This window comes from Strongylocentrotus purpuratus, unplaced genomic scaffold, assembly GCF_000002235.5.
Source record: "Strongylocentrotus purpuratus isolate Spur 01 unplaced genomic scaffold, Spur_5.0 spur5_scaffold_9, whole genome shotgun sequence".
Lineage (NCBI taxonomy): Eukaryota > Metazoa > Echinodermata > Echinoidea > Camarodonta > Strongylocentrotidae > Strongylocentrotus > Strongylocentrotus purpuratus.
The window spans coordinates 29,177,059-29,203,386 of NW_022145615.1; the positions used below are offsets into that span (position 1 = coordinate 29,177,059).

The window sequence follows — 26,328 nt, forward strand, 5'->3', positions numbered from 1 at the left end:
AAAAAAAGGGGGAGACCACCATGTGCCATTCTAATTCTGGCAAGTTTATGATCGGTAGAAAAAAAACTCTTCCAGAACCGCTCCTGTGGCGTTTATATTCTACCTGCTTTATTCTCACAGCTCAACCATACATCCGTATCATGGGAACATGATGATGAAGGATTTCCCCATTCTCCATGAGCGCAGTTACCAAGAGTCAATTCATATCCATAACAGTCTCACTGCATCCAGCTGAATACACCCATTCCATCCAGGGTGACGGATGTGGCGAATGACGTCACCGTGTCGTAGCCGAGATGACGACAGGCAACCATGGCTTCGACGTCCGAAAAGGACTCGTCATTGCAGATCGTGCCCCAGTTGCCGCCGTGGTAGATCCCGAGTAGGCCTTCGTTTCGCTCGCACATTCGTTAACCGCATTGTGCCTTCAAAAACTGCAATCAGAATAGAAACCAGGACAGAGACAGAAGGAAAAGGATAAAACGCATTTTAAAGATTAGAATGTATGAAAAAATAAATCAATGCGAATAATTTCTTTTTTTAAAATCTTGTAGTGCCTATTTCAAGGGTATGAATGTCAACGAAGCTGTATAAAAATATTAACTCACCTGACCATGTAAATCTTGCTAAATCCATGGTATGCTTTTTCTGAATATCGTATATTCAGGTTTCTTGTTAACATGGGAGGAGGGGGAGGGGGGGGGGCGGATGGTGATGTACGCAACTATAACTATACCGGAAATGTCATTTTGATTTCTTGTTAATAATAATAATAATAATAACGTTTTATTTACCCAGGGTAGCCACTTCAGTTATAAAACTGCTCTCCCCAGCGGGCCCTGCATAACATAACATGTTACTATTACCCTTCTCCAATCTAATATGCTGAGCGCCTAGCTGAAGGCAGAAGGTCCCATTGTTATAAGTCTTTGGTATGACTCGGCGGGGATCGAACCCACGACCTCCCGTTTATGAGGCGGACGCTCTTAACCATTGAGCCACCATAGACCCGGTTTCAAGTACATACCTCATATCTCTGATTTTTCGTGCAATTTATGTATCATGAAACATGGGTTGAATTTTAAACATAAATGGCTGAATTAGATATTCACAGATTATGAAATTCATCTGTCCATCTGACCCTTCCCCTTCACATTATCTCTAAGACCAGACGATTCTGAACTCCATATGGTTAGGGTCGACACAGGGATGACACAGATTCAGGACAATCATTCGCACTTCAACAATCTGTCATAGAAAGAAGCGACATGCCTCCAGGAAGATATATATTTTTTTTAAATCTAAAGTTTGACAAACTGAGCTGAGTAGAAACTATTAGATTGAGGGTTACTGCAATTTATAATAATGACCCCCAAACATGTCAAACATAAGTGATGGCCTGATGTGGAGTCGCTGCCCGGCAAGCAGTAGTGCAGGTTCAAATCCAGCTAGTTCCAAGTTTTTTTCTGACTTGTTTTCAATTACAGATTGATCAATCGATCTTTATTTACTGGGTATAAGCCAAAAATATGTTTAAACAAGAATGAAACTTGACAACATTTATCCATACTTTCATTGGCACACTTGACACCGGCGTCATCCAGGTGAATTTGGCCGCAGTCCCCGACTCCCCATCCGTCGTTCTCACAGTCAAGGAGATGCTCCTCTGTTCCGTTACATCTTACATTACTTAACATGACAGTTTGATCGAGGTTGCCTCCTCCGTAGTAGGAGTTCCTGGTTGCAAGGGTAGCGAACTCGAAGCCCAGTTGACGACATACAACGTTAGCATCTGAAAGAATCATGCGTAAGGATAGGGGGGGGGGGGGTTAAAGCACCACTGCACTACGTATAGCTCTATATAGCGAAACAATGCCTAATCGGTGACCATTGGTCCCCCATGATCCTCTTTTTCTTATGTTAATTGAGAGCTGATTTTATGTGATAAACACCTGTCAGTGACCTTACAGGGTGGTCTAATCCCTCCTGTAAACTAGTACAGATGGGCTCTAAAAGACAATTATTATTGTTCCAATATAATTATTTTCAGACAACTTCATTTTGAAAACGGCATTATCCAATTATACAAAATGACCGTTGTGCAAGTTTAATACTAAATGAAAATATACTAATGAAAGCTAACAATAACATTTTTAAAGATGCCGTCACGTGATGGCATATGAATTCATGTTGGACAAAGCTTTTTTGTGTGTGCCCCAAACCATTCCCATAATATTTACGACTGACTGGGCCTAGAAGAGTCCGCAATAATGTGGAATGCTTTATACATGACTGTATATAATGTTTTGCCATTCTACCTTTCTCCTTCGAGTGTTGGATGCGAGGTAGGGGAGAGTCGTAGTGGATCTTCACGGTCTTTTGACATTGCAGAGATAATTTACGGCAATCATGCGCTAATGATAGTTGAATTTCCCATCCTTGATTTATATTAATTATTTGAATCATGTGCAATAATGTATGGTACTAAAAGCGTAATGAGAATGACATTGAATACCATAAACGCAAGCAAGCAACATTACAGAGGGCAATTTTGGCAATTTTCTTCTTGAAATACAATATTTAGTGTAAGCCCTCTTTTTCGTCGTCATTATAATCGTTACCTTTGAAAAAAGCAGGGAAATAATTTCATCATAGAGATGCCATTACTGTTATCATCAAATTAATTATTATGTGATTAGAATGTGACTAGATGTCTAGACGTGACTATCCTCCCCCAACTCAAATAATGCATGGTGTTTAATTTCCGGATATGGTTGTATTACCAGTAATATACCTTACCTTGAATATTCCATGAATGATGACAGATAGTGCCCCATGCATTGTGACGTACAATTTGAATCCGACCTTCTGATTCGATACCCACACCCGCTCCGATCAGTCGGATATCTCCTTCGGTTTCTAACGTGCATACATTAATGATAATTCTGGTTGAATATTATTGTACAAATGGCTGATTTTGAGAGGTCTATACGAAGAAACAATGGAGTTATTGATAAGAACCAAAAAAAAAAAATCAGATTAACACACAGTAATGTTTGCAGAAGAGAAGGAAGAAAGACATTTCTGTATTTTCAATTAGCTAAATTATACTCGAAATAAAGGTAGTTTTCTTGGAATAAATCACCGATATAATACTCATTGTAATACGCACACTTGATTTAAATGTGTATTGTAAATACTTTAAATGTTTTGTTCGATTAACTTGAGGTCCTTGGAGAACTTTCGAGTTTTTTCGTTCATTTCAACCAAAAAAAATTTCATAAGATTGCCACTTTCAATATCTTATTCTTTATATTAGAATATTTTTAATGATTTATTTACATAGAAAACTCCGATATAGATATAATATTAACAAAACGGCTGGCATTGTGATTATAGGTCTACTTAACATATATATATCCATTCCATTGTATCTTTTTGCAAGTTTCTAGTAGGCGTCAATGATCTCCATTACCAAGTACAAGTATGCTTATAACATTATGGTGACGACCTTACATTAAGACAGAAGAAAACTCATCCAGTGCCAAGCAACAGCCATGATCTCTCAAATATGCAAAGTGTTACTTCTGGTAAAAATATTTGAGGAGAAAGATTACTTACCATTTCCGTAAGAGCAGATGAGCCCGACATCCAAAGAATGATCACAGTCTACTACATCGTCTCCCCAGCTCCCATCACACATAGTTAGACGATCCTCTACCCCGACACACCTCGCATCGGCTAGATTTATGGGTATCTCTGCGTTCCCGCCAAAATACGCACCGTGCATGATAGAGACAGGCTTCCAACTGAATGCCACACTGCCGTACCCGAGCTGATGGCACACTACTTGTCCATCGGCACTATCGAACCAGCGATCACAGACGGTCCCCCATCGTCCTCCGGAGAAGACCTCGACACGACCTTCGTACGCGTTGGCGCCGTCAACGAGTCGGACGTCGCCCTCTGAAATGAAATCGCACATGTTAGAGAGTGTCACAGGAGTTTTCTCAAAGCTTTTCAAGAATGTGGTTACTCCTGTATGTGTTTTGGAGTTGCCCTTCAATCCAAAAGGAGAACAGTATCAGGTTTTAGTTCTTTATTAAATAGGCAGATCCAATGTGCTTCGGAACGACTGCCCTTAAAAAAATGTATTTATTTATTTATTATTTATTTTTTAAATGTGTAAAGGATATAACTTGCTAAATTCCGGCGTAGAGAAAAATCTCGGGGAAATTTGTTTTGTTGCTATCAAGTAAAAAAAACATGTCTGGTAATTTTGCAGCCCCTCCATTCTGAAAATCCTGAATCTGCCCTTTTCTTAATATCAGTGTGCGTTTTGTAATTTCTTTACACGGCCTTTACGCTAGCATCGATAGTAATACATGCTGGAAGAATGAATCTGTTCTTTATTTTTAGGAGAGTTTCCATACTCACCAACATCAGCCGTGTCTGTCCTACAAATGAACACGTTTAACACCATCATCGCTAGAAATGTGGGAATCTTCATTTTCTTGATAATATAACACATCTCTATTACGATGAAATACAAAGCACTATCCGCCTGACTACTTTATAGGTTGTTTATATACACATGTATCGAAGAGGTTTGATGAATGAATTATTTTTTCAATACTAGTGCTTATCATTATGTTAATATTGATATGCTCTGCACTTTGATCATGACGAGTTACTATCGTCAAGTCTGTGAGTTTTGTTTCGTTGTAATAGTGTTAAAGGTGAGGGGTTTGATGTTTTTTTAAATTATCATTTAAAACTTATGTGAATATCAAAAGTCATAGAAAATCTCAAGCTGAAACAAACAAGTAAGTGGTTTTATATTAGATATTTATTTCATCAATGCATACTTCTTTATTGCATAGCTATTTTTTTTTATCTTAATTTTCTTTCAATAACATTAGATGATGACAATAAAACATGAGCATTGATACCAATACAAAGTACATTGTAAGATTAGGCGTAAGGGTTTACGACTTAGAAGGCCTACATTCAGAATAATCATTACAAAAATATGCAATCAGATTAAAAAGTTAATAATCGTTTTCCATATCTCAGTAATAATAAAGACTTTGTATGCTACGTCAATGTGAAAAGCAAGGTCAAGAAAGGCAATCGTTCTAGTGGAAACATTGATAAAAGGCCTACAGATAATAATAATTATGCGTCAGTGACCGCGTAATCAATCTGTAGAGACATAGTTACAACTATTGTTATCAGAAAACAAAAATCCGAATAGCCCAAGTTGGTGGTGACCTTTTCTGCAAAATATCCGCACAAACAATAGTCTGTTTGGAGCCAGAAGGGCGTTTGTTTCTCTGTGTTAAAGTATCTGAATTAACGTCTTTCTGGCACCAGATCATACTATAACAGTGATAAGCTTTAACTATTTGTTCGTGGATTCTCACATCAAATGAACTAATCCATAATATTAATCCTCAACAAGTTAATCCCCACTCCTGTACATTAATAGATGGAGCTCTGTATGGACCGTTCCACATTCCCCGTCATCATCCCCTCTTTATAGCTATAATACACTAGCTAATGCCAAATAAAATTAAAAAACATGTTTAGCGTCCTGCTTTTTTGAAAAAATAGGAAGGAGGAGGCCCTTTTTGTAGATCCATAGATCCATTTTAGCAGTGTTTTTCATGTTTTTTGTTTTCTTTAAACAATTCTTTAAAAATTCTTTAAAAAAAAAATAGGAGGCGGCCCCCCCCCCAAAAGGAAACGGGCGGGGACGCTAAAAATGTATATTTTTTTAAGGGTAGGTAAGAAAATGGTGAGTTGAATGACGCATATCTGGCCGACCATGCACTGATCTGAAATGAAATCAAACAAACAAGCAAAATCTTGAGGCAATAAGTAACGATTAAAAGGGAGCTCTTCTTTGATCTGTATTATTCCAACCCCCAAAACGCATTTCAACATGACTAGCTCTTAAAAGTAATTTATATAGCATCTCAACCCATGTCGTAAAATCTCAATGATTGTTCTTGTTCCGTTAGTACACGAAAGGGGAAGGTCAATAACTACAGGGTAAACTTTATTCAGCCCAGAAAAAAAAAGCGAACAAAATTATATTGACAAAAGAAATGAAGCGTTCATAATGGTGTAATCGCACGAATTGACATTGAAAAAGAAAAAATCTTAAATAAATCCGAGGCGAGGGAATGTAGATTCTTATCTTACTCAACAACATAATTTGAGTGAAAGGATTGGAAAGTTTGACTTGTATTGGGGATTATTTATTCAATTCGATACAAAGAGAATGAAACAGATTTGACGAGAAGGAATGTAGTTTCATTATTGGTATAAGCTAACGATGTGACATTGACCGTAATACGAAAAGCACACACATAAAAAAAAGAAGAAGAATCAAAATATCTTGTTTACCTGACTAACAAAGTGAAGGGATGTCATAAAGGTGGGGGTTATGTATTTATCTGAAAAACAATGCAAACAGAAAGAAACGAAGCTTCAGTGATGCCACTACCAGACTATGACCAATAAATCAAATCAAATCAAATCAAATGACATGATTCATTGTTAAAGTGATCCGGAGTGGGCTTCATGCAGATATCTAATGCCGAGTGAATAGAAATGATGCATTTGTAGAGGCGTATTCAGGGGAGGGGGTGGGGGGGGGGGGGGGGGCGGTGCTCTACATGCTCTACCTAGGGCGAAAAAGAGAAAGGGAAAAAGGAAGTTAGCAAATATGATTATATAGAATTAAATTTATACGCCCCTAATATGCGTGCGAACATATCTAATAACGGTCGCTTTCAGGCGCGTTCGCCGACGGGAGGGGGGTTACCCCCCTCAATTTTGTTTAATGTATGGGTATCGGAAGATACCCTCCTCACGTTGTTTGCTTAAATGTGTGCTTAAGGGTGGAAAAAATTACCTTACCCCCCCCCCCCCCCCCCCCACTGAACGAAATTCGGTTGGCATAATTTTCCGTCTTCGGGACAAAAACAAAATATATATGCTCTTACCCCCCCCCCCCACCCCGCTTATTCAGCGGCTGAGTCGTTGCGAAATTTTTCGGCGCGATGTTCACATTTAACCCCCCCCCCCCCCGCCCCTTCGAAAAAATCCTGCGTACGCTACTGGTCGCTTTGCTCACTCGCATTTTATGTCGTTTCAGGATCTCCTGATTTTGCGCTCCACTATTATGAATCATGAATAGCGCTTTTAACGGTGGAAAAAATTAACAAGTATTTCCCATAAGTTTCATGAGCCTCCACTTAACATGGTTAAATAGGTTACTGCCCCCCCCCCCCCGATATAAATGACATGCAACAGTTTTCAATTTGAAAGAAATTATAATCTAATTCGATTTCCTAGCTAAAACCCTAGACCATACTTCTCAAGTTCTCGTTATTTTTTTTACTCCACAACTGAGGAAAAAGTGTATATAGGAACACAAAAACCTCGAAACTGTGCTGTGCTCCCGATTTTCCAATTATTGAACAAGAAATTGCGTCTCTGAGGGTTAAGAAGGAGAAAGAAAAAAAAGATGAAAAAAAGCTTCAAAGATGAAGTTACCACACGATATGAAATCGATTTTAATGATAACGTACGAAAAAGAAATGGATACCACCGGGAAACGGATTTATCGATATCTTTCCCTTAAAATATTTTGTTAGAGTAAGAAATCGGAAATGAATAGGGAAGAAGAAAAACACAATTTGAAAGCAAACTGAAAACAATATTTTCTCTTCTCTCTCTCTCTCTCTCTCTCTCTCTCTCTTTCTTCTCTCTCTCTCTCTCTCTCTCTCTCTCTCTCTCTCTCTCTCTCTCTCTCTTTCTCTCTAACGAACACTCACGAATTACTTGCTTTGTCATCATACTTCGCTCAAAAAAGAAGAAGTCGATAGAAAATGTAATGATAATGATGATGATGATGATGATGACGACGACGACGATGATGATGATGATGCTAATAATACTTCTACTACTACTACTACTACTACTACTACTACTGACAATACGTATTATAGTTATAATAACAAGGATAAGAAGAAGAAGAAGAAGAGAAGAAGAAGAAGAAGAAGAAGAAGAGGAAGAAGAGAAGAAGAAGAAAAAGAATATAAAAAAACGCAAAAGATATGAAATCTTTGTACGTGTATTCCCTTTATAGAATAGTAACACAATGAAGCAATTTAAATTATCAAAAAACGAAGTCTTATCACAGAAGCGCTGCACGTGGATTAAACTTGAAGGACGTATACGTTTTGTTCCTTAATTCTGCATCGACTGCGAATAAAAGATCCATTAAAGTTGATCCTTGAGATGTAATGGTTATAATTGTCAGACTTCTTAGTTATCATGCGAGCAGAATATTAAGAACTCACTTTCCAATGACCGTGAAATATCGAAAAATAAGAGTAGTCCGTCTTATACATTTTGCTGTTCTAGTTTTGTCTGACCTCAAGAGCATCACAACAATATGAAATATGATATAAATACTTCAACCTCTACTCAATTTGTTCCACTTCATCCCGATTTAAAGGAAAAAATGAATTGGTGTTTTGTATATTAAAAGACACTCTCGCGGTTAAAATTTTACATGACCAATTGTCATTTCTAAGCTTTCAAGCAAAATATATTCAGGGTAAAACTGGAAGAGACGTACAATTTTCAAGAGCCAATATTGAGTAGTTCACAGGACTAACAAAAAGTCCATTTAAGAACTTGAATTAAATATTTGAGAATCCAGCAATGGCAAGTATTTTTGATACAACAGAGTCGTACACAATCTTTTGGACCGATGATCAGAATTATAGCGACAACGTGACTGACGTAGCACCAGTTCCCGGGGGTGGAGGTGGGTCTCGACCCTCTAGTCTCGTCAGCCTTGTCTGCAGCGGTGTCTTCACCGCTCTGATCATCATCTTCAACACCATCAGCCTGCTGGCATTCGCTGTCGAAAAACGACTCCGCACCTACAACAATTATTTCATCATCAACCTCAGCATACTTGATCTTCTTGTCGGGTTGTCCATGTCCGCACAAGTAGCCCATGCTTACCACGGTCGTTATCCCTTCTCGCAGGATGTGTGTAAGATCTTAACCGGGGTCGCAGGCGGGATCGTCAACGGTTCCAACATCAGCGTGGTCGTCATCTGCGCTGATCGACACCGAGCTGTCTACGATCCCATCAATCATTTCATCTCTCGTACGAAACGAAAGGCCATCCTCATCAACTGCCTGCCTTGGGTGATCGGACTCTCGTTCTGGTTGAGCTACTCCACCGTGTGGGAGTTCGTCGTCGGTCACGACAACGGTACGCAGTGCACACCGCTCTTCTCTGAGGGTCCGATCACGTATATGATCCAGAATGTTTGCAAGTTTCATCTGCCTTTCGTCATCATCGTCGTTCTCTACACCCGAATCATTTTTCAGATCCGAAAGACAGTCGGTGGAAGAAGTGTGAATAGGAAGTTTGACTCGAGGGCTGTCGCGTCCACGGAGAAGACAACGTCCAGTATCATCGAAGACGACACACCAAGCGCAGATCGGTGTGACGGGGGTGAGGATGAGACCGAAGCTGGAGTGCGGCATTGTACCACGGTGTCTTCTCAGGACAAAAGATTCACCACGAGTAAACAGGTAGGCCTAATTTGATATCTTCTGAATTGTCTTCCGATTTCTACAACATTTGCTTGTTTCAATACCGGAATATCGGTAACTATTTATCTTTACAATCCTTATAATTACATAATAATTGTTCATAATAAACTATTTCGGAGATAATATCTGCGCATGGGCGAATTAAGGTCATTTATACAAAACTGTTAAACTGAACTGAAGGTCGTGTAATCAGTATTCTTTTATGCACCGATGACCAGATGCATCTCGAAATTTGATAATTTGACATTTTGCTCCGTTGGGGGTAAGGTCAACTTTTTTAGGTCAGCCAGTGGTATAATTTTTTTATTTTTTATTTTTTATTTTTTATTTAAAAAATGTAATAAAAATAAAATTAAAAAAAATTACCTAAGGGAGGGGAGGGGGGGGGGGGGTGTTTTCTTCCAAAAAAAAACACATAAAAAATACCAAAGGGGGGGGGGTTAAACCCCCTAAACCCCCCCCCCCCCCCCCCCCTGCGTACGCGCCTGCCGATGACACACATGTGGAAGTATCTTTTCAAGAGGGCAAACTCAAAGTATTCATAAAACGCCCCAGTAAATATTATAAGCAAAGAGGTACTTCTCCATTTCTAAAAGATATGTGGATGTTTGGGGTCCTACATGTATGTTATCGCCAATCTGGTCTCTTTTTAAGAACTTGAATAGGCACTGTATGCTGATATAGACGACAGAACTAAAGATTTATAAAAGAACGAAAACAAATGCAACAATTCCCCGTAATCAAGGTAAAACGTTAGGCTATACAGTGCAAAGAAACGAGAATGAACGATTTCTCTGCGAATTCTAAGACAGCGTTTTTCAACCAGGTGCCGTAAGACATTTTTAGGAGTGCCGCGAGAGAACATTAGTAATATGTAAATAAAAATCATTATTTTGTAATAACGTCGATTTCGTGAAAACCAATTATTAGAAACCGCTAAAGTATGTAATTTCATGAGGAAATAGCATTTTAAAGATAGTGGCGTCTTCCTTTCTGGCAGCGAAGCTCCTGAATACGTCCATGTTATTTTGAGCAACGAGGTGTCCTAATTGCCTACTATTTGAAAGCGAGGTTTCTTGAATATATATTAAATCTTTTATATACATATTTTTTACCACCCTCGATCGTTCGCTTCACTCGATCGCAACATTTAGAAACAGGATAAGTCTGCGCAATGAGATGGCCGAATGTCATTTCCTTATCTCTTTAACACATGCAGAACTACATGCAGTTGTTATCATAATTACATAAATAAGGGATAGCGGCATATGAAAAGTTTCATCAGTAGGTCATTATGTCTTTGTTCAAAACTATTCATCGATTTTGTATTACCATTATAATGTGCTTTCATTATTATGCAGACACCGAACGCACAGCGCCAGCGGGTGGAATCACCTTCCGAGTCACGCAAAGCGACTCGAACCCTTACCCTCATCATCGTCGCCTTCGTAGTGACCTGGATCCCTTTCAGCGTGATCAGTTTGCTCCTGACCATCGATTCTCGTCTCATCATCCCTCGACTGCCCATACAGCTCTACGTCTTTTTTGCTTTCTTGACGTATGGAAACAACCTGCTCAATCCCATCTCCTATGTCGTATCTCAGCCGTTGTTTAGGGCTACCGTAGTGAGGATCTTATCGTGCAGGGCCTGGTAATTGGTTGGTTTTCTGCCCTGAGACGATTCCCAGCTGCATTAAAATATCGCGTACGAGAAATGACATTCAGGCAATTACATTTCATCCATCCCTTATAAACAAAAACCATGGTAACCATGTTTTTTTCTCTCCAAATTACCATTCACCATGGTAACCATGGTATCAAACAATGATAATTTCATTGAATTTCAATGTTTGATACCATGGTTACCATGTTGGATGGTAATTTTGACCCCAAAACCCCCATGATTACCATGGTTCTTCTTTATTAATTCAAATCCCTGGATATGACTGGATATGGAAGTAGTGATACCAAAAAGTATTATTTTTCGATGGTCATATCCAGAGATTCTTCATATTTGGACAGAAAATTATGTGAAAATAAGCACATGTGATTTTTCGTACGGGACACTTCGTACGGAATCGCCCACAGTGGAATAGGTAAGGGGGCATGATCACGCCCCGTCCCATCGAATGGCATCAAGAAGGTGGAAAAAGCAGATGACGGCCCCCCCCCCCCTCCCTCCAGCCCATACCCTCATGCAGTTGCCTTGTTTTATAGCATTTCATTCAGACTGGATATGTTTCCCTTATAACCGGACATTTACTGGAATCACGCTACGCCACAACAGGCGCGTACACAGGGGGGGGGGGGGGGGGGGGGGAGGGGGGGGGGGAGGGGGGGGGGGGGGGGGAGGGGGGTTAAACCCCCCCCTTTGGTAATTTTGTGTGTGTAAACCCCCCCTAAATTTCTCTAACCCCCCCCTTTTATTTATTTTTTATTTATTTTTGTTTTATTAACAAATATTCCCATGGTTGACCTAAAAAAGCAAAATGTCAAATTTTCAAATTTCGAGACCAAAAAAAAAAAAAAAAAAGTGTCCTCTTACCCCCCCCCCCCCCCCCCCCCCCCCCCCCCCCCCCCCGCTTATTCAGCGGCTGGCTGAGTCGTTGCGAAATTTTCGGCCCGATTTATAAATGTTAACCCCCCCCCCCCCTTGAAAAAATCCTGCGTACGCGCCTGTGCCACAATATGTATAGCCAGGGGCGTCTATCCGAGGTGGGGGGGGGGGGGGGGAGGAGGCGCCTTAATAATTTGGGAATTGACTAAATGTTTCCTGACCAAACAGGTAAACAATCTTGACTTCTATATTAAACCCGAAAAGGTATCGACTCCTCTGTATATAGTTTTCTTATGTTCGATAAGTTTGATAATGTATAGCAGAAGAATAAGTGATTGAGTGGTTGGAAAAAAACAACATAAAGAAAAAGAATTGAGTTGAAAGTGAAAACTTTATAGATTTGCGAAACAGATTTGATTTATTATCTTTGAAGATACAAAAATATTAGTGATTATTCTGATAAATATTTATTTTTGTCGTCTTCTTCTGCAAATTATTTGGTTATTTGTACGTCATGTGAACTATAATATCAACTATTTTCATCGTGCTATCAGAAATTATTAGTCTTGCTTGTGTCAATGTTATCGATATCTTATAAGTTTCATTATATATTTGGTATTTGTGATGGATAGTTGCTTCTGAAATTATTATTTATATATCATATTATATTTATCCATGAATGCGTTCGTTTATTTCGTGTAATATGCCACAAAAGTAGCATGTATGGATTCAAGCTTTATATTTAGCCTTACAGTGAACAGTTGAATTTTTTCCGGTACTATCATAATTAAAATTACTTTTAAATCATGGTAATACAAATCTTCCGATGCTTGAATTACTATTTAATAAGAAAGCAATTATATGCCACAAGCAGGCGTTGCTGTTCGTATGTAAAAACGGGGTGTCGAAACTTCGCGTACATTTAAATATTATCAGGAAACCGCTGTTTTATAGTTTCTTACATACTAAGAAGAAGGAGAAGAAGGAGGAGGAGAAGAAGAAGAAGAAGAAGAAGAAGAAGAAGAAGAAGAAGAAGAAGAAGAAGAAGAAGAAGAAGAAGAAGAAGAAGAAGAAGAAGAAGAAGAAGAAGAAGAGAAGAAGAAGAAGAAGAAGAAGAAGAAGAAGAAGAAGAAGAAGAAGAAGAAGAAGAAGAAGAAGAAGAAGAAGAAGAAGAAGAAGAAGAAGAAGAAGAAGAAGAAGAAGAAGAAGAAGAAGAAGAAGAAGAAGAAGAAGAAGAAGAAGAAGAAGAATCCCCTGGTAATTTGTCAAGTGACATTCGTTATGTCCCCCCTCCCCAATTCAACGGACTTAATTATGTCAATATAAGTTACTGCGTTACTAGCATTTCAAAAATTAATTGAATTCTTCCTGACACAATAATTTTGAAATGAATGCATTTATTGACCATTCACGGATACAAATAATAGGAAAGAGATTGAAGGTCAGCAGGTGATGAATCTGAAGGTTTATTATATTAGTGCTTTTAAAAACATGCTTGTAATAACAATGGCACGATTTAGATGAGGAAATGGATAATTCACCGAGGCGAGTGTGGTTCGTTTAAATTGAATGCTCTAAATATGAATTCGATTTCCAATTGATTAGATTGAGAGGGAAAACTGAAACTGAAATTAGAATATATATATATATATATATCAACCCGATGTACTTCACCAGAATATGCATTTTGGGTCAGGAAAAAGAATATATCGAGTATAAAAGTGTAAATTTGATTCATGAACTGAGATTGGATCGTTATTAGATGAGCATATTAAAGAACGAAACTTCATCAATATTATGACAAAATACATCCTGTTCACTCTTCATCTCTTCCTAAATTTTTTCACCCATTTTTCGGTAAGATATATTTCAAGAATCATAATTATCTTCCTCATGTATATCATCTCGCTCTTTCCCCCGCCCCCTCACTCTCTCTCCTATCACACTCGTCGACTCTTTCGTTCTTTCTTTTCCGGCATAATCAATTTTCTCTCTTCGACCTCTCTCTGTCTTCTCTCTACCTCTTTTTTTTTTTTTTTTTTACTTCTCTCCTTTACAATCATTCCTGCCTAAAGGGAATTTTCAATCTCAAAGTTACTTGTTTCATGCTCAAAGTAATTCAATAAAAAAAAAAACATAAACAGGCACAAAACATATTAATGAAAGCATTATTAAAGAACTATTTATTCAAATTTGGCACGGATTAGAATACTGTAGTAGTAATAATATACAGGTATTTACAACATCATTTTGGCATCGATATTCCCTAATGGGTGAAGAGTATAATATATATGTGTTTGCCTAACTCCCTCAGTATGGCACTACAAGATGTTAATAGCATCTTATTTTCAACTTATTTTGAGTCAACTTACACCTACATTATACCCCTAAAAAGGTACAGTTGAATATAAAAAATGACAATATCTACATTTACATTACACATGAAATGTACTTCTCCTAATGAACATTACAGCATTTCAATTTGGCCCCAATGCATATAAACAGGCAGCATTTTGTCTAAATGTCAAAGTGTTAAGAAAGCTCATGAAATAAAAATGGTTTGAAAAGGAAACAACCTGATTCTCTCGCGCAAAACAATAAAAATATTCCTTTCTGCAACATGCAACTCTCATAGTTATATGATTCAGGAAGACACAATTAAAAAAGTAGCTTAAAAAAAAGAAGAAGCTTATTACACTGTACAGAAACAAACTTAAGTAAAAGATCTAATTCTGTGAGACAAAATACATGCAGCAAAAACCATACATATGTTCTACACATATACATGTACTTCTCCCTCCCTTTAAAAAAAAAGGAAAAACAATTAATTTAGTACAATTAAAAAATAGTTTTCCTTTGGATAAAGGAACACATAATTTACACACACATCGTATTCCACTGTTTAGTACACTATACAGCATGAGGATAGTACTTGAAATGGGTAAAAAAAAACACCTTAAACATACAGAGTACTTGGCATACATAATGTTCTTCTTTTCCCATTTCTAAAAGGGTAATACATGTAGTAATAAAAAACAATTTACTCCTGATCAAAGAATATGAGTACCAAGCAAGATTATCAACAAACTAAACAATGTTTAGTAGACTGTACAGGAAAATACTGAAGTAAAACATCAAATTATGGCACATAATTATTAATTAAACAGAGTAATGTGGGTACATGTACAAGTCTTACTTCTCCCTTCCATTTAAAAGAACAATACAGTTAGTACTGAAAATTAATCTTTCATAGTTTTCTTCCTCATTCATGATAACACAATTATGAAAGAAGTTTATGCAAAATTTGTATGGAACAATGTACAAGAAATATTTACAATGTATTTAATAACAGTGTGATTTCTGACTACCGGTAATGCGTACCGGTACTACTACTACCAAGTCCAAGAAAATAGTGCACCTACTTTTTAATTTCTCCAGCCTGTTTCTAGGCATGAGTGTTAGTACTGCTTTGCAAAAACTAAATCAATTTCATAATTTTTAGGGGGATTCTCATGCAAAACATACATTGTTGTGCTCTTTGTATTGTTGTTGTGGTAATTTCACTTTCATCATAAGATAGAATAATGAAACACATACATATGTTTGCAAGCACAGCAAGACGTGATTTGGAGAAGAAGAACAAAAAATCTGGATTTCTTGTAACATGATATTTACATAGAAAGGAGATGACCTCCTTGAGTGTATTTTTAAATAAAAATATCTAAACTTAACCAAATATTAGTAAAAACATAAAATAAAATAAAACTTTTTAATTTTTTTTTAAAGAGTATGGCACATTTCAGTATGGTTATCTTTTGGTCAAGATACGTTAAGAAACTTCTTCCCTCTTTTCCAAAACAAAATCATCAATAAAAAACAAAAAATACAATAATTGCACATGCATCAAATATAAAAAATAAAACTTCTTACATTGCAACAAGCAAATAAAAGCCATCTCTTGTCTTTATACATCTTAACTACAAGGTTCCGAAAAATGAACATGACTTAAAATCTGGCAAAACTCCACATACAACGAGTTACATTATTAGTTATGATGTCTATCTTCTGGGCTAATCGATAAGCATTATATGTAAAAATGTATGAAACCACAAAAATTACACACTATCTTACAGTGTGCAAGCAAGTGTTCAATCACTGACTGTGTTCATTCACTGACTGTGGTCAATCACCGACTGTGTTTATTCACTGACTGTGTTCATTCACTGACTGTGGTCAATTACTGTCTATGGTCAATCACTGACTGTGGTCAATCACTGCCTGTGGTCAATCACTGACTGTGGTCAATTACTGTCTATGGCCAATCACTGACTGTGTTCACACACTGACTGTGGTCAATCACTGTGTTCACTCACCGACTGTGGTCAATCACTGACTGTGTTCACTCACTGACTGGTCAATCACTGACTGTGTTCACTCACTGACTGGTCAATCACTGACTGTGTTCACTCACTGGCTGTGTTCAATCACTGTCTATGGTCAAGCACTAACTGTGTTCAATCACCGACTGTGGTCATTCACCGACTATGGTCAATCACTGACTGTGGTCAATCACTGACTGTGTTCACTTGCCGACTGGTCAATCCCTGACTGTGGTCAATCACTGACTGTGGTCAATTACTGCCTATAGTCAATCACAGACTGTCAATCACTGACTGTGGTCAAGCACTTACTGGTCAATTACTTTCTGTGGTCAATTACTGTCTGTGGTTAATCACGACTTTGGATAATCACCGACTGTGTTCCAGCACTGACTGTGGTCAATCACTGTCTATGGTCAATCACCGACTGTGGTCAATCACTGTCTATGGTCAATCACCGACTGTGGTCAATCACTGTCTATGGTCAAGCACTGACTGTGTTCACTCACTGACTGTGGTCAATCACTGTCTATGGTCAATCACTGACTGTGTTCACTCACTAACTGTGGTCAATCACTGTCCATGGTAAATCACCGACTGTGTTCACTGACTGACTGTGGTCAATCAATCACTGACCAGAGGTAATGTCAACGCTCCTGATTTGTCTCTCCCCTTCCATCAAGAAGATCTGACAAGCCTTGTGAAGGAGATGGACTCCTATCTTCCTTTTCTTTGACCCAGACCAGCTGTGGGCCACTCCGTAGTAGTCTCCTCTCTTGGCATTGGTCAAGCGGGAAATGCCTACGGATATGAGATAAATATGAAAGTAAGATGTTCGACAAATGTGGAAGGGCTACAGACAGGAGACAGTAATGACTAAATGTAAGTATGATATTGAAGAAGGCCAACAGATATGCGATAGAAAATAAAGTAAGACTAGCATCTAAAAAGAAACAGGGCTTGTGCTATATTTCCCTGCTGATGAGATCAAACTATTGCGGAAGGGGACCGAAAAGGAAAAGTGAAGGAAACCGGAAGGGGAAAGATTAAACAAGGGAAAAAAAGGTGCAGAGGAGGACGAGGAGAAGGAAAATGGAAGGGAAAGGAAAGGAAAGGAGATGGGGAAAGGGAAGGGAAAGAGGAGATGGAAGGGGAAGAAGAGGGCAAGAGAAGATAAAAAAGTAGGGAAGAGGAGATGGGAAAAGGCTTTAAATGGGGCACCAGGAAAACAGGTGTGGTAAACTGCCAGTTTTGTATGTATTAACAAATGGCAAGAGACGATAAAAAGAGGAGCTGTGCTCAACAGTGGTCTTACGCATACTCACTTATCTGTGTGAGATAAGATACAAATATGTGAAGACCAGGGGGGTGTTTCACAAAGACTAAGATCGAATAAGTTGGACTTAAACTATGGCAGGCCGTTTATGCCACTGTTTCCTCACCACTTACTGACATTGGTCTCTCAAAGGACTTACAAATCAAGGTCACAAATCTACAGAATTTACGTTTTTTTTATAGTTGTTTATTGAAGGAAAAAATATTATCTAAGATCATTAATGGTGAGATCAACCAGTGGCATGAACGGCCTGCCATAGTTAAGTCCAACTTATAGGAGATCTTGGTCTGAAACACTCCCCAGTACGCCTTTTAAAAAACCCTGCAATAAAACGCGAAAAAGAAAAACCTCAAGTATATATATATATATATATAAAAAGTGAGATGGGTTTCCTTACCGAGAGCATCAATCATACACGCTTCTCTGGTGTAGGCTTCTACTGGTATAACATTCTGAAAACAATGCAGTGAGACAACACCCATTCCACCAGACCAAACATCAAGGATGTGAAGAACTTTGGAGCCAGGCTGAATATACACAAATGAAAAATTAAAATTAATTTACTCCATAAAGAAACGGTAAGATCAATTATGTCTGAAAGGCGGTTACTTTAGGAAAGAAATATCAATTTTTGTAAAAATGATTATTTACCTTTAAATTATGGGATCAAATGAATAATGAAAAACTCATGATTAGCCTTCCAGTACCACCTTCATTGGTTGCAGAATATTTTAGTTTCCACCAAGGGGCGGTATTCTGAACCCTGTGTTATCTCTAATATTGTTGTATCTTTGGAGATAAGATAAAGTTGGTATTCTGAACACTGTTGTAACTTTTGTGTTATCTTTTGTTGTATCTTTTCTCTCATCTCATTGGCCGCGCCTGCGCTCATAGCTTGGTGCGCTTGTAATTGTGCTTATTAGTAATAACATGGCGCTTAATCCTCATTTGCATATGCGCACGGGAGATAATATGTCGAGATAATTGGTATTCTGAAAGTTGTTGTATCTTTTATCTTATCTTATCTTGCATGGTATTTACAACAATATTTACAACAGGTAGGGGGTTGTTGTATCTTTCGTGGTGATATAATGGCGGCAATATTTCTTGCCCAGAACCAACTTTGTGCCAATAGACGAGTTAGAAGAAGATAATGTGTTGACCGGAAACATCAAAGACGAGAACTTTCTAAGAAATTAAATGCTAGGATAGGACTATTTTAATGCTCTCATCTTAACCAATATAGTGAAAGCGTGATTTGTCTTCATGATCCACATTCAACAGCGCATAATGATGACGCGCGTAATAAGTGCTCAAATAACTAATTACGCCCAAGATTGGTATGCGCTAGGCGCATCTTCAGATATGGCATAAAGTATTCCTATTGGTTGATCTACTTATCATGCTTATATAAAATAGATTTTGATTGGTAGGGTCCATAAAAATGGGCGTGTCATCAATGGTCAAAGATAAGATAGAGGCGGTCCTTCAAGAGATAACACAGGGATAAAACAATGTTCAGAATACCAACTTACAACAATATTAGCGCTGTGTTATCTCTGGAAGATACAACAAAAGATAACACAAAACTTACAACAATGTTCAGAATACCACCCAAGGTGTAAAGTTTCTTACACAAGTTGGCAATTTACGCAACTTCTTGGTGTATCTTTAAAGCCCGTCTGCACTAGTTTGGCCAGGAGGGATTAGACCTCCCTGCAATGTAACTGACAGGTGGTTATCTCATCAAATCAGCTCTCAATTAAAATAAGAAAAAGGGGATCATGGGGACCAACAGGCACCAATTAGGTATTGTTTGCTATATAGGGGGCGCAAGTAGTGCAATGGGGCTTTAAAGGGGAAGTCCATCCACATGTGAAGTTGATTTCAATAGAAGCAGCCAAATTATCCAAAACAAAAATAATTTATGAATGTTATAAGAAACAATCAATCAAATACATATTGCCAACTCTGTGATGTATCTTGCGGGTTCCCCTAGCTCCCATTTCGGCAGTACTATAAAATTTATAAATGTCATTCATACATGCACTCTAGATGTAGTCCTTACTAGTATGTTTTATCATACCACTCCTGCATGAAACAAATCTATTCTTTCATTAATAACCAAGACATTTTTTTTCTGTTAAGAGCAAGTGGGAAAGGACCTTGCAAACTGTTGTAGAGTTGATGATTGTGTTTCATTTTTTAGTGCAGCTTCAAAAATTCATAACGTTCTTATTTTCCATTGGATTTCGCTCAAATTTTCATTGATCAGTTTCTCTAAATTTACTACTTTTATTAAACAGCAGATCGTCCCTTTAAAGTTGTTAATTTTACCTTCTTGGTCCTCTTCTTCTTGAGATGGTCCAGAGCTTCTTCAAAGTGAGCATAGGGTCGCGACCTCTTACCCTTGCCCACATAAAAGATACCTGATACAAAGGTCTTGAATGTCTCCAGCTGTGTGAGTTTTGGATATCTGGAGAAGAAAAAAAATGACAAAAAATAGCATTTTGTGATATCATAACTGCTGAAGACATTCAAAAAAGAAATTGGCATATTCACAACAGATAGAGAGTGATGATGTTGTTAAATAATTTTATCTTTGTAGAGTCTAGACACTCAAAATGACTACCTGTTGTTCTCCAGCTAAACGTTTCCAAAATGAGGCCTGGTTACCTGTTGCATGCTAAGCCTGAGATAACTCAGGATTTAACCCATGGAAAAAAATTCCATTCTGAAGCATTTTGTCTCTTTTAGGTTAGACAGGCCATTTTGAAGTTGGAAGATGCCACAAGCAGCTAGTGTACTTAAGAATAATTACATCTTATCAACAAAATGCATCATCCTGAGACGATATGATTAGGATATGATCTGAATGGTCTAAATGAATAAGCTTTCCTTTTCTTCTTCATTGGCAGAATTTTATGTACAGGAACTTATTTCATCTCGAAAGGGAGTTAAAAGCACACAAAAGGTGAAATGAATTCAGAGCCCTGGTCTCGATCTACATCACTGTTTCGCTTTCCGGCCATTAATCATACAACACTGTTCACATGTGAGAAATTGGGTTCACCTTTCAAAGAATGGCCATTGTAAATGGCCTCTGATGGCCACTACGTTGTATGAGACTTACCTTGCGACAATTACTCCACATCAATTTCCTACACAAACAAAATTGTTACCATAAAACCTGGAGCCGACATTATAGCTCACTCTAACACCATGTTCGGGTTTGGCTACAGCACTAATTACAACTCTAACCCAAAGTGGTCAATTGCTGTCTATGGTCTATCACTGACTGTGGTCAATTACTGTCTATGGTCAAGGAGGGAATATTGGGTGATTGACCACTCACCTGCTGGGGAGGTCCCTTGTGACACGGGGGTCAAGTAGAAGGTAATTGAAGGAAGATTTCAGCTTGCCCTCTCTCCATTTCCTCTTTGGGTCAGGCTCCTGAAACTGTTCCACCATTTGCTTCTCAAGTTCATGGACGTCTGGTAAGGGCTTGGTTTCATTTAGGATCTCAGCGAGCTCATACTGAAAATCTGAGTGGCAGGAATTTAAAACACAACATCCATACTTTATTTTTCTTCTTGATAAATTTCAACAGTTTCATTGAGCATCAATATGAAAATCATACCTCCAATAAACTACACATACTTAAATGAATCCCTTCAAAATTTCTCAAGTAATTGTACAAATATGAATGAAACTGGAAACAACGAAATGGGTGAATACTCTTGTCACTAGCTGGAAAACACTATCTTTCCTCCACCACTAGAAAAAAGTAGAAAGGAGTAAAAAACAAAAGGGTACTGTATAACAAAATAATATTGCATGCATCAAAACTTTCATGACTGTTCGAAGACGCGCAAAACTTTTTGTGCACCATCAAAATCCATCATGAACAATCTGCGAAAGATTCTGGTTTTACAGTAAGAAAGACCATGTACACTTACTGCTATTGCCTGAATCTTGCTTCTGCTTTAATCTTCTCAGTGTGTTACCATCATCCTGCATTAGCCTCACAAGAAAACTGAGATAGACGGACCTTGTGGTGGCAGTCACTGGTCCAACATCCTCACCGTGGGCACTGAGCTTGAGCTTCAGTTCATCGTTTGTCAACTTGGCAAGTTCTGGCGGAATCTCCAGCCTATGAGGCACCTCTTCTTCACCGGAGTCCAATTTGAAAGACGTCCAGTCGTAGACGACGGTGTCGTCTGCGGAAGCGAAGCTGAAGTTGAGCAGAGATGGCTCGCTTCCAGATGCAGGAAGGAAGTGCTGCTCAATCAGAGAAGCACCTGATCTTCTGTTGCAGTAAACAGATTTGGAAGAGATGTTGGATCTATGAGAGGAGTCCAGGCTACTAGATGTACAAGAAGATGATGGAGATGCCTCACAAGCTTCAGGGACCGTTTGTTCCTCTTCGTTTACATCGCTTTCAGCTGTATAATACAGTGAAAAAGAGGTCTCTCCTTGTTCCTCTTCATTTACATTGCTTTCAGGTGCGGAATGAGGTGAAATAGATGCCTCCCTTCGTTCCTCTTCATTTACAGCGCTTTCAGCTGTAGAATTTGGTGACAAAGAGGCCTCTCTTTGTTCTTCTTCGCTTAAATCGCTTTCAGCTATAGAATTTGGTGACATAGAGGTCTCCCATTTCTCAAATTCAAAGCTGGGGTATTTCAGAGGACAGAATACCGTTCTCCTCCTGTCCTTAGCCGTACATGTAGCCTTAGAAAATACAACGGTATGATCTGGAGAGGTCACATCTAATCCAAAGCCTGTCAATGTGTGCTCATTGGCTGATGGGCTGCCCTCTCCTTCAGAATGTACATCACTTTGACTGGGACTGGTCTTTACCGAAAATGGGGATACTGCAGATGATGATGATGATGACCTGTTGGACGCACTGGATGACAGGCTGTAGTTGTCAAGGTTCATGGACTGCAAGGCAAGGTTCAAGGAGGTCTCTTCGTACGTTGACTGCACACTTTGTGGACGATCATGACTTGGTGAGAAGCTTGGCACGCGTTGCTTTGGGAAAGATATCTCATAGTCCTCTAGATCATGGTCAGTGTCACCCTCCTCCACACCTTGAAAATTGAACTCGTTGTCTGTGGAGCTGGAGGCGGAGCCTGGGCTCCAGCTGTAACCAGCATTGTAATTGTTATTGAGGCGGCCATGTTTGTCAGGTGACAGGTCATTCAACATTTCATGATCGGGCAGATAGCTAGGAGAACCACAGATATCTAAAATGCAGAAATGGATTAAAAAGGTGAGAAAAAGAAACACTGCAATTACACTCCCTACCATATTTGCTATGCTTCTAAAAGTGCATGACATAACTCTTTGGTGTAAAGACATTTCTTAATCATATCGTCGGTGGGGTGACAAAACCTCGTATCTCAAAAATTTTCAGGAGAGCGGAATTTTTTTTTCCTGTCTCAACAGACTTAGTGCTGTGACACCGTCCTTTGTGTAGAATTTGTGAAAAAAACGAGACAGGAGGCGTTCCATGGATTTATCAGATGGTGTAGGCCATTAGGTACACAATTATGCAAAAAAATCAAAATCTCAAAAAATTGAGATACAAGGTTTTGTCACCCCACCGACGATATGTAACATATAAAAAGCATATGGTTTACATCATTCTCAAACTCATGAAGGTGATTCTCAGCTATTTCAAAGAAATTTCATTGAACTACATATGTAGAATAACAATGTATATTTCCTTTCATGAAATAATAATAATAATGAAAATGTACCATTGGTGTCACCCTGTAAAGCAAGTGGAATTTCCAAGAAACTTCCTCCATCCTCCTCCTTTTCTTCTTCTTCTTCATATTGACCGTCCACCCATGTATCTAGAAGGTTGATGCAGTCCCAATGACCACTGCTCTCGGCCATGTTCCTGGCCGTTTGACCCTCCTCATCTTCCAGGGAGGGGTCACCCCCGTTCCACAGGAGGAGCTCCAGAGCTTGGAACCTGCCCCATGATGCAGCTACATGGACAGGAGTCAAACCCTCGGTCGATCTGTTAGGAAAAAAAAATATGACTTACAAAAATGATTCTTTACTTACTTTACTTTACTTTAATCCATCGATGCTTGTAGGGCAATGCCTGTTCATCGATCATCAGGTTAAAATCATTTCCATCTCTCTTCGGGCTTAAGTCATATCAAGTGAGCATCTGTCTTTCATACAGACATGTAGACTATGTTTAAACTGGAGTACCCTATAGTATTATACCAATATTTTCTCATTTTACATATTCTCAACGGACCATGTCAAAAAATTATATAATGTTTATGACGAAGGCTTTTTTAAAATACAAACATAAACAATGCACAGTCCTAGAAGTGTTAATTCAGCATGATCATCAGATCATTGACATTAGGCGCTTTGCTTAGCTTACCTGACATTAGGGTCTGCATTGTGTTGGAGAAAGAGCGTGGTAAGCTGTAAAGCATGGCGAGAATCACAGCCCACAGCAAGATGAAAGGGACTCACACCCTCGGCAGGAAGAAGCAGATTTGGACATGCTCCTTCTTTCAGCAATGTTTCTGCCTGGCTGCAAAGTAGGAAAAAAGAAGAAGAAAGAAAGAAGAGTTGCATGAGAAACTAAAAATAAAATAGTAAAATAGGAAACCAAGACCAAGGCCAAGATTCAATGCCCATTAATTATCACAAATGTGAAATGTAACATTTGATTATAAATACAAGCAAATTATCTAATATTTTATTTCAATAATGGCAGATTCAGCCCTAAATATTACCCATATATATATATTGCGGCACGTCCTTTGGCAAGACATTAATCTACACTTGCCACTCTCCACCCGGGTACCAGTAGGAATTCCTTAAATGCTGTGAGTGTGACTGAGCGTCGAAATTGGCAGCCTAGCATGTAATGTTGGAGCGCCTTGAGGACCTTGCAAGGTCGATACATGCGCTATATAAGAATCCAATATTATCCAATATCCAAGAATCCAATATTATATAAATAATGTTTTAAAAATCAAAGGTTTGAACCAAAAGGATGAAAGATTAATCCACCAATTCAGGCTTGGTAAATGTAACCTGAATTACTATAAATATTTAATTAGAAAACACGACACTGGACTAGATCTATGTGTAGAATGCCAAACGATAGATACAATTGAACACTTTTTTATTGTCATGTCCAAAATATGAAAGACAACGAAGGAGAATGTACAGAGCACTAAAGACCCAAAATCCAAATCTAGGTCACTTACTAGGAAATGAGGAATATAGGAAAGGTGGTAGCTTTTTTAAAAGGCAGTGGAAGGTACAATGAACTGTGATGCTCAGCTATAAACATTAATTACGTATTAATTGAGTATTAATTATGTTTTGCTGTATTATCTATTCGTGACAGTGGTACAACCTCGGTATAAATTTGCTTCATTGTATGAATTGTATAAATTGCTTCATTATACAGACTCGGAGAGAGGCTCCAAACTAACGTCCTAACGTAATGGACTGATCGCAACTAATAAATATTCAACCACTTCATCCTTTCTTTCCTAATGAATTCTTTAAAATAACAAGCCGAATAACAATACAGAAAATAACTACTAACAATTTACTGACATTGTTAATTGCACAACACAACGCTACTAGCTAGGCTATCGTCCATCGAACAGTAAAATAATAAGAGAGTAACTACGGCTACGCCCTCTCACATTGCCTGGCGGAAATCATTGAACGATGATGGAAACACCATTAATCGCAACAACAACAACAACAACAACGATTATTACGGTATTAGGCCTAGACTCTATTATCATGTAATTCATGTTCATATTTGGCATTGCCAATCACAACTCCAGCGGGGCTAGTAGGTCTATACCTTATACAAGCCCATCAAACCAGATCTAGATCTAGGTCTAATCGACCCCGAAGCGACGGCCAAGGGCTCCGCCTCCGCTGGTGTCATGCTGCATGCTGCCCACAAATCAAGGTTCAAGACAGTTCAACCAACAAACCTGATATTGTCATCATTGATCGTCTGCAGTAAACATTGAGCTTTCAAAAGCTTGGAAGCCATTTCCCCAAGTCCATATTATTTAACTGTTAAAATGATAGGTCTCCTGCCTGATCCTGTAACTTAAAAAAAAACTGCATTCGCCGCACGGTGTTGATGTTATTTGAGATTCCCGCTTGCATGATGTGCGTTGCCGCATAGACCCTAGCTGTGACAAGACATTTGAGTCTACCCACTTCCGTAGTTCACGTCACTCGCATTAATTGTGCAGGGGATTCAGTTCCAAATTCCTTCTTCGTGGCTGAATCATGACCGGGTGGATTAATGTCGAATTTTTACATTGCAGGTTCACTTCTCCAGTACTTGTTCAAACCGTTTCCAAAATTGTAGA

General features: G+C 38.5%; 2 protein-coding genes and 1 long non-coding RNA gene across 3 annotated transcripts; 1 reads left to right on the top strand and 2 right to left on the bottom strand.

Moving 5' to 3' along the window:
* Window positions 1-261: 261 nt before the first annotated feature.
* Window positions 262-3,223, bottom strand: LOC115920787. The gene is made up of 3 exons (XR_004062555.1): window positions 2,800-3,223; window positions 1,571-1,792; window positions 262-434 (listed from the first exon to the last, which is right to left on the bottom strand). It is a non-coding gene; the product is annotated as an uncharacterized LOC115920787 (long non-coding RNA).
* A 5,522-nt stretch (window positions 3,224-8,745) lies between these two features.
* Window positions 8,746-11,312, top strand: LOC576042 (muscarinic acetylcholine receptor M2-like). The gene is made up of 2 exons (XM_776390.2): window positions 8,746-9,636; window positions 11,019-11,312. The coding sequence occupies exons 1-2, from the start codon at window positions 8,746-8,748 to the stop codon at window positions 11,310-11,312; spliced, it is 1,185 nt and encodes a 394-aa protein (XP_781483.2).
* Window positions 11,313-14,370: 3,058 nt separating this feature from the next.
* LOC576113 (ankyrin repeat and LEM domain-containing protein 1) lies at window positions 14,371-26,122 on the bottom strand. Its single transcript, XM_030976641.1, has 8 exons — window positions 25,939-26,122; window positions 24,345-24,500; window positions 23,695-23,963; window positions 21,889-23,178; window positions 21,285-21,474; window positions 20,267-20,405; window positions 18,327-18,456; window positions 14,371-17,394 (listed from the first exon to the last, which is right to left on the bottom strand). Exons 1-8 carry the CDS (start codon window positions 25,998-26,000, stop codon window positions 17,222-17,224), a joined length of 2,409 nt encoding a protein of 802 aa, XP_030832501.1. The 5' UTR covers window positions 26,001-26,122; the 3' UTR covers window positions 14,371-17,221.
* Between the last annotated feature and the right edge of the window lie 206 nt (window positions 26,123-26,328).